We start from the raw sequence: 9,667 nt of genomic DNA on the forward strand, positions 1-9,667 counted from the left end.
GCCCCCACGCTGCCCTTTGTTCATGAAGTTGCCAATGGCCAGGACGACCTCTAGCATCTGCTTTAGGCGCTTGCTGCGGATCAGCTCCCGGGAGGCCAGCAGGATGGCTGGGAGAGCAGGGACAGATCAGAGCCCTGCACAGCCTGCACCAGGGCAGCCTTCCCCTTTCTGGCACCCCAGGAAAATACAACCCCAAGTTCAGGAATGTTATCAAGTATCTTCAGCTCTCAGAGGACTAGAGACTACCCACTCCTCAGCAAACCAATCTACTCACATCTCCACATCTACCCACCTCCAAGGGAAACAAACTCACCAAAGGCCAATTCACTAGACAAATTTTTTTCAGAATGTACCAACTCTTTCACATTAGATAATATCTTTTCTCACGTGTATTTAAATATTATCAATGTATCCCTCCTATAAATATACTTTTACCTTTTTTGTTTTGTTTTGTTTTGTTTTGTTTTTTTGCTATAGGGCACGTGCACTCGCCAGACAGACAGAGAGAAACAGAAAGACAGAAAGCGAGAAATCACCCCCCAGGGGGGATGGTCACGCTGCAATCCCTTCTCCTCCATTCTCCTCTTGGAATCTTGGGCATGCACGCACACGCGCCTGGCGTGAGTTTTAAGCCACCGGGTCCGGGACACGAACCACAGTCGACTACATGTCCAGTGACATAGCCATTACGCTAACTGCTGGTCCCAATACTTTTACCTTTCTAACTCTAGCACTTAAAATTTTTAATTCAGCATTCTACAGATTATAGGATTGCTTCTATTCTGAAATACTGTATTATATTGAATTATAAAATTATAACATGTCATCCATTATAATATTCCCACATTATTTTTGTTCTATAAATTAATGTTGTGCTTTACAGCCTAACGTTTTACTGGATTCTATGAAATAAGTTACTTAACATCCTATTGAATATAATTTAAAAAAATTTCCAAACCTTAAACATTTTAAGTATTCCTTTCCCATACCTTAAATGATATATTTGCTAGAAATACAAACTAAAGCTGACAGTAACCAAAACTTCAGTATTTCATGCTGAAGTTTATGCTGTGGCCTTCTTTAGCTATTATGTATTTGTAGTAGATGTACCAAAGTAGAATTTTGATCCTACACTAAGATTTTGGTTACTGGTTATACGATATCCTTTTTGAATACTAAATGTGATAATAAGATCAAACCATTCTATGATCATTAGCTTATGCCAAACTGATCATTCCTTTAGATGCTGCTATGAAGATAAGACAATAACCACGTGACTAAAAGTTTGCAGAAAACCTCAAAAGCAGTTAAAAATAAGTAACTGTGAAAAGAAGCTATAGAAATAAGTAATAAGGTTTGTCAGTAGCTCCAAGTGAATGCAAGCATACTCTATGACCTAAAACCAGCAGGATTCTTGATGGGTAGTTAGGCTATTTTTAATCTTTTAAAAAATTATAAATGGAATGGGTAATTGTGCTATATATAATGGAATAAAATTTAGCATTTAAAATGATTAATTCACAACTACATGTAATATCAGGGATAGTCACAAGAATCATGTGAGTCACAAAGAAGCCAGCATAAAATTATTCATATAATGTCATTATGTTTATATAAAGCACCAAACAGACAAAAGTCATCTAGAAGTGAAGAAAGTTGTGGCCTTTAGAAAGGACAGAGGGAGTAAGGTATGGGAGAGGGACATAGAGGAGGGCTCTGGGGTGTTAGAAGCATTCCATGTCTTTACCTGGGTATTGGTTACATACTTTACAATGATTCATGAGTAAAACTCATGATTTGTGTCTTTTTCAAAATGCATGCTTTATGTCAATTAAAAGTTTATTTTTTAAAAAGCTACTTATGAAAGTTTCCAGCAATTTATATTGGCTGGGATAGTGTTTCTAAGGTTGATATACTCTTTGAAAAATTTGCAAAGGAATCCAAAAAAAATGCTAAAATGTTGACAAAACAGAAAATGACAGGAGTTCAAAAGAAATCAGTGTAAATGGGAAAACTCCCATATGCAATCCTGACATTTTAGATATATTCACAAGAATAATATATTCATGAATATATTCATAAGAATATTACATTCACAACCATATTCATCTTGACTATATTCAGTGAATGTATTCATAATGAGAATCGGTAAATTTGGTATATTCAGCAATAAACATATTCATAAGAAGGATATATTCAAGAAGACTATGTTTATGACTATATTCATAGATGAATTGGTAAATCTGTCAAATTTGGCAAATTGGATTTTGGCAAATCGACCCAAAGCCCCTGCTGAAGGATGCAGGGGCACATGGCAATGGCTCACCACAAGCTGTGACAGGCTAAATCTTAGCTCTCCCAGGAATTTTCCTGGGAGAGCCAGAGGAGAAATAGAAACCCCAACTCCTTCACAATCTTTTTGTCTCCACCCCCAGTAGACACACTGTTCTGATTCTATAACATATTTGTAACTCAGACAGTTCTTCCCTGCACAACTGTTAGAAGGAAGAGACCTCTAGACCACTCAAAGATCACAGCTATTGCTACAGTTAAGTGTATTATAGAGCAAAGCTACAGAATAGTGACTTTCCCTGGCTGGTTTTGCTATCCCAAACAAGTCTTGCTCTGCTAGCTTGTTATCAAAGAAGAGTCATTCCTGAGCATCCACTCTCAGAAAATTTAAGATGGGGTGCTCCTGGGAACAGGGAACTGTCTGAGATTAAACCTTCTCAGAGGCTTTGTTACCCTGGTCCCATACCTCCACATGGTAAATGCTCACATTTGATCCACTGACCCAAAGCACACAAATAGTTGAGCACATATGTCTTGGACTGAACACCGTTATCTGTGCCTCTCACCCCAAAGGCAGCCTGAAGCAGGACGAAAGACATTCAGGAGAAAGATAAGGATTCATCCATAGCCAGTCGGTGTTGCAGCCAGATCTGAGAGATGCAGAGTTAACAGCTGATATCTTTCCTTCTCCCTACGATCACCTCCTGCAGGTCCCTTACTGCATAAGCACTCTATGTGTGTGTATGTGTGTGTGTGTGTGTGTGTGTGTGTGTGTGTGTGTGTGTGAGAGAGAGAGAGAGAGAGAGAGAGGTATTTAAATATTATCAATGTATCCCTCCTATAAATATACTTTTACCTTTTTTGTTTTGTTTTGTTTTGTTTTGTTTTTTTGCTATAGGGCACGTGCACTCGCCAGACAGACAGAGAGAAACAGAAAGACAGAAAGCGAGAAATCACCCCCCAGGGGGGATGGTCACGCTGCAATCCCTTCTCCTCCATTCTCCTCTTGGGATCTTGGGCATGCACGCACACGCGCCTGGCGTGAGTTTTAAGCCACCGGGTCCGGGACACGAACCACAGTCGACTACATGGGAGTCCAGTGACATAGCCATTACGCTAACTGCTGGTCCCAATACTTTTACCTTTCTAACTCTAGCACTTAAAATTTTTAATTCAGCATTCTACAGATTATAGAATTGCTTCTATTCTGAAATACTGTATTATATTGAATTATAAAATTATAACATGTCATCCATTATAATATTCCCACATTATTTTTGTTCTATAAATTAATGTTGTGCTTTACAGCTTAACATTTTACTGGATTCTATGAAATAAGTTACTTAACATCCTATTGAATATAATTTAAAAAAATTTCCAAACCTTAAACATTTTAAGTATTCCTTTCCCATACCTTAAATGATATATTTGCTAGAAATACAAACTAAAGCTGACAGTAACCAAAACTTCAGTATTTCATGCTGAAGTTTATGCTGTGGCCTTCTTTAGCTATTATGTATTTGTAGTAGATGTACCAAAGTAGAATTTTGATCCTACACTAAGATTTTGGTTACTGGTTATACGATATCCTTTTTGAATACTAAATGTGATAATAAGATCAAACCATTCTATGATCATTAGCTTATGCCAAACTGATCATTCCTTTAGATGCTGCTATGAAGATAAGACAATAACCACGTGACTAAAAGTTTGCAGAAAACCTCAAAAGCAGTTAAAAATAAGTAACTGTGAAAAGAAGCTATAGAAATAAGTAATAAGGTTTGTCAGTAGCTCCAAGTGAATGCAAGCATACTCTATGACCTAAAACCAGCAGGATTCTTGATGGGTAGTTAGGCTATTTTTAATCTTTTAAAAAATTATAAATGGAATGGGTAATTGTGCTATATATAATGGAATAAAATTTAGCATTTAAAATGATTAATTCACAACTACATGTAATATTAGGGATAGTCACAAGAATCATGTGAGTCACAAAGAAGCCAGCATAAAATTATTCATATAATGTCATTATGTTTATATAAAGCACCAAACAGACAAAAGTCATCTAGAAGTGAAGAAAGTTGTGGCCTTTAGAAAGGACAGAGGGAGTAAGGTATGGGAGAGGGACATAGAGGAGGGCTCTGGGGTGTTAGAAGCATTCCATGTCTTTACCTGGGTATTGGTTACATACTTTACAATGATTCATGAGTAAAACTCATGATTTGTGTCTTTTTCAAAATGCATGCTTTATGTCAATTAAAAGTTTATTTTTTAAAAAGCTACTTATGAAAGTTTCCAGCAATTTATATTGGCTGGGATAGTGTTTCTAAGGTTGATATACTCTTTGAAAAATTTGCAAAGGAATCCAAAAAAAATGCTAAAATGTTGACAAAACAGAAAATGACAGGAGTTCAAAAGAAATCAGTGTAAATGGGAAAACTCCCATATGCAATCCTGACATTTTAGATATATTCACAAGAATAATATATTCATGAATATATTCATAAGAATATTACATTCACAACCATATTCATCTTGACTATATTCAGTGAATGTATTCATAATGAGAATCGGTAAATTTGGTATATTCAGCAATAAACATATTCATAAGAAGGATATATTCAAGAAGACTATGTTTATGACTATATTCATAGATGAATTGGTAAATCTGTCAAATTTGGCAAATTGGATTTTGGCAAATCGACCCAAAGCCCCTGCTGAAGGATGCAGGGGCACATGGCAATGGCTCACCACAAGCTGTGACAGGCTAAATCTTAGCTCTCCCAGGAATTTTCCTGGGAGAGCCAGAGGAGAAATAGAAACCCCAACTCCTTCACAATCCTTTTGTCTCCACCCCCAGTAGACACACTGTTCTGATTCTATAACATATTTGTAACTCAGACAGTTCTTCCCTGCACAACTGTTAGAAGGAAGAGACCTCTAGACCACTCAAAGATCACAGCTATTGCTACAGTTAAGTGTATTATAGAGCAAAGCTACAGAATAGTGACTTTCCCTGGCTGGTTTTGCTATCCCAAACAAGTCTTGCTCTGCTAGCTTGTTATCAAAGAAGAGTCATTCCTGAGCATCCACTCTCAGAAAATTTAAGATGGGGTGCTCCTGGGAACAGGGAACTGTCTGAGATTAAACCTTCTCAGAGGCTTTGTTACCCTGGTCCCATACCTCCACATGGTAAATGCTCACATTTGATCCACTGACCCAAAGCACACAAATAGTTGAGCACATATGTCTTGGACTGAACACCGTTATCTGTGCCTCTCACCCCAAAGGCAGCCTGAAGCAGGACGAAAGACATTCAGGAGAAAGATAAGGATTCATCCATAGCCAGTCGGTGTTGCAGCCAGATCTGAGAGATGCAGAGTTAACAGCTGATATCTTTCCTTCTCCCTACGATCACCTCCTGCAGGTCCCTTACTGCATAAGCACTCTATGTGTGTGTATGTGTGTGTGTGTGTGTGTGTGTGTGTGTGTGTGTGAGAGAGAGAGAGAGAGAGAGAGAGAGAGGGAGGGAGAGAGAGAGAGAGGAGGATCAGGGTCCAGGTTACAGAAAACGTCTCCCTTAGCTCTGCCCACTCTCCCCTATTCCCAGAATCCTCCCTGAAGCAGCTCATTGAACTGTAGGGAGGGCCACTCTCTAGACTGGGTGTCATCTCAGGGAACACTGACTAGCCCTAGTATCCAGCAGGAGGGGGGCTCACACTCTGTTCTGCCCCAGCAGGTCACCATCTACATTCTGGACACAGGCTCTTTTGTTCTGGCTGCTGATCCTTTCCTCTACATAGATCAGCCCTAGGCTCTCCTACTCCACCCCTCCTGGGTATGCATGTCTGTCCGCTGTCCCTTCCACACAACTCTGTGCCTTCCTCCTCTGCTATCCCCACAGGCAGTCCCAGAAGGAGTACTACAGGACAAGAGTGAAGAAATAGGTTTTAAAGAACAGCATCTGCATTTCTATCTTGGCCCCACCACTCACCAGTAACTCAGCCTTGGGCAACCAGCTCCATTTTAGAGATGAGAGAATGGAAGCACACAGAGGTTAATAATAGCACCCACTATGGAGCTGTTGTGAGGATCAAATGAGACCATCCACAAGGAATGTTTAACACAGCGCTTGGCCCATGGTTCTCATTTAATTACAGATTTCTCATCAGGAAAAGGCCTGTGCTGGAAAATGAAAATGAAATGCCTTCAGGGATCACCTTGCTCAGTTGCCTACTTTCTGAATAGCTCACACTTAAGATACTGTGCCCAGAGGTCTTCTATGAACTTAGTGCCTCTCAAGTAGGCTAAAGATTGATAAGTTCAATACCTGTCAGACTGGCTGTACCATTAATCTTCTCAACATTTCTGACCCAGGGTCAACAAGTGCCCCACCTCGGGGAGTTTGAGTGCTGAGGCACAGTGTGTCACATGGTTGGCACTTGTGCTAATAACAAGTGCATATATTTATATTAATCATACATTAAAAATTTGTTCTTTACTTTGGTTTTTCTTTGGACCTGAAAATAAGAAAGGAATTTTCCTCTGGTCCTGTTCATTGACTTTTGCCACCTTCTTTCCCAGGTGCTTCTCCACTCCAGACCTCCTCCAAGCTCTAGCCTTACCTTCCACTTTGGGCTTGGCTTCAGCCAGACGCTCCTGGAACTTCTTCTTGAAGAAGAGGGCCTGCAGTCGCTGCTGGTAGTGGTCGATCCTGCAGACAAGACAAGCTACATCACTTCCCCAGCCTCAGCCCCAGCCCAGCTCTAGCCTCCCCTAGTAGCATTTCCACTATCTCTCTTCCCATTGGCAGAACCCACCTGCTCCAGCCCCACCCCCTCCTGCCATGCCTGCTGCCCCCACCTGCTCATTTCATAGAGAAAGCGATCAGCACGGGCCATCCGCTCGATCTCATGCTTGTGTTCCTCAAGGAGGTCAATGTCACTCTTTTCTGGGATGAACTTGAGGAGCTACAAAGAGCAGATCCAAGTCAGACAAGGAACTGGTGAGCAGCAGATATGGGGGTACAACACATGAGAAGCTCCTATACAGACTCTCTCATGATGAGGAGGTGGCCTGCAAGGAACGTGGGCACTCTCGCAGGCATGCACTGGCTCCTGATTCATCTGTACAAAGGAGCTGACAGGGCACCTAGCTCGCTACTTCCTTTTTTTCCTCTTTTTTTCTTTTCATCTTTTAAAATTAACCTGAAATTTTCACACAGTAAAGTATACTATTCCTAAGTGCACAGTTCAATTAGTTTTTTTTTTTTAAACTAACTTTATTGAGGTACAACTTAGATAAAATGCACCCATTTTAAATATGCATTTTCAATTACTTTTGTGAAAACTCTCCATCTATTGAATTACCATCCAGAGTAAGGGACAGAATATTTCTTTCACTCCATAAAGTCCCCTTGTATCCCTTCAATAAGCCTCTCCTTTTGTCTCTACCTCCCAACTTTACAACTGAATTTCATCACCTTACAGTTGACTATTCTTGAATTTCATATAAATGAACTCATACTGTACTAGGGACTTTTGAGAGTTCGTGGAAAAATAGAATTAAAGTATAAGTTTCTTTTGGTGCAAAAATTTTTGAAATCCATTCTTAGGCTTTTTATACTATTCATTTTCCACAAACTCTTTGAAGACCCTACCTCTTATATTCTCTGTAGAGTCTTTCTTCTTTTGTTCAATATTATGGGTGAGATTCATCCATGTTGTGAGTATTGGTAGTTTGTTTTTTATTTATTGCTGCATAGTATTTTATTATGTGAATATACCATGGCCTATTTATTCACTTACCTATTGATAAACATTTGGGTTGTTCATAGTTTGGGGGCTTTATAAGTAAAGTTGCTACATTCTTGTGTGTCTTTTAGTCAGTATTTGTATTCATTTCTATTATACCTAAGAGTGAGATAATGAGGCATTAAGGTAGACATATGGTTAGCTTTAGTATGCATAGTCAAATAGTTTTCCAAAATGATTTTGCCAAATGAGAATGCCAATGGCCGCACATCCATGTGGCATTGTCAGTCTTTTAATTTTAGCTTCTCCGGTGGGCGTGTGTGATGCCATCTCATTGTGGTTAACTGTGTTTCTCAGATACAAATAGGCCTGAATACCTTTCACAAGTTTACTGGGCATGTGGAAATCCTCTCTCATGAAGTACCTGTTTAAGTCTTTTGCTCATTTTAAAATTGATTTATTTGTTATTTTCTCACTTACTTGCAAAGTTCTTTATTCTGAGATGTTTTCTAGATATAGGAATGACAGACTGACAGATATCTTCTAAGGTCTGGTTTGTTTTATGTTCAATTAGTGAAATTTTTAATGAGCAGTTCATAATTTTAATGAAGCTCAGTTGATGGTGGTTTTTGTTTAGTGTTTTCTAGGTTTCTCTTAAATAATATAAGAAATTGAGGTGAAAGAGATCTGGAGAAGATAAAATCATTTGTCACCCTAACTTTGCCTTGAAACCCATAGAAGATTATATCTCATAGCTCCACCAGAGACCTCAAAAACACCTAGAAAAGATGCAGCCTTTTCCAGCCCTCCCCCAGAAAGGCTGGCTCAGTGAAGTTTTTATAAACCTTTGCCACTCCTCCCACCTAATTTTTCTTTGACCCAAAAGTCTCAGCCTCTCTGGGGGCTCTCAGGAAGATGTGGGGCGACCCCCTAGGTTCAACTCCCTTTCTCTTCCCATGAGAGTTCTCACCTGCTCCAGCATGTCCTTAGCGAGGTCCTCCTGCTCATCCATCTTCAAGATGGCCTGCCGGATCTCCTCGTTAGAAAGCTTCAACCTAAGGCAAAACTTCACCTCTTGAGCAGGCTAGCCTGGCCCTTCAGCTCAGGACAGCCCCCAAGCCTCCTTCTCCAAAAGATACATCTTCAGCCTTCGCTCTCTCTCTAATTTGGAAATGCATTTGCTAGTATTCCCTCCTTAACTCGTCTGCAAAACCTCCCTCAGACTAAATTAAAATGATTCCATCCATAAACTAGATAGTGAGCATTTTAGTCTCCAAACAGAGACTTGAGTCTCTGGTCTTTTGTTTCAGACTCCATCAGAACTGACAGGGACATATGAGAATAAAAGGGACATCTTTAGTGAGGGGTAAAGAGACAGGGCAAGGGTTTCTGATCCTTCTCCTCCTCCTCATGCCTAAAACATCCACAGCATCTCCATGGGAGGATAGGACTAGCAGGCCACTGAGGGGGCAATTTCCTGCTTCTTTCATTTTCAGAAGACAGATTGCTCTCAGTCTTCTGACAACAGCTCAGCTCCCACACAGCTGTTTCAATCAGTCTTACTGCCTGGGAGAGGGAGCAGCTACCCTCCTCCCCCGTCACCCCCACCCACCCCACCCACC

The 9,667-nt window shown here is 40.1% G+C and overlaps 1 protein-coding gene across 1 annotated transcript in view; it reads right to left on the bottom strand.

The window, feature by feature from the left end:
• DAAM2 (dishevelled associated activator of morphogenesis 2) overlaps window positions 1-9,667 on the bottom strand; it is a 104,246-nt gene that overhangs the window by 19,846 nt on the left and 74,733 nt on the right. The window contains exons 17-19 of the mRNA XM_027771923.1: window positions 9,016-9,100; window positions 7,156-7,262; window positions 6,918-7,006 (exon numbers count right to left, since the gene is read on the bottom strand). Coding sequence (XP_027627724.1) covers window positions 6,918-7,006; window positions 7,156-7,262; window positions 9,016-9,100 — 281 coding nt within the window. The remainder of the gene's footprint in view (window positions 1-6,917; window positions 7,007-7,155; window positions 7,263-9,015; window positions 9,101-9,667) is intronic.

The sequence above is a fragment of the Tupaia chinensis genome, unplaced genomic scaffold, assembly GCF_000334495.1.
Source record: "Tupaia chinensis unplaced genomic scaffold, TupChi_1.0 Scaffold000238_1, whole genome shotgun sequence".
Taxonomy (NCBI): domain Eukaryota; kingdom Metazoa; phylum Chordata; class Mammalia; order Scandentia; family Tupaiidae; genus Tupaia; species Tupaia belangeri.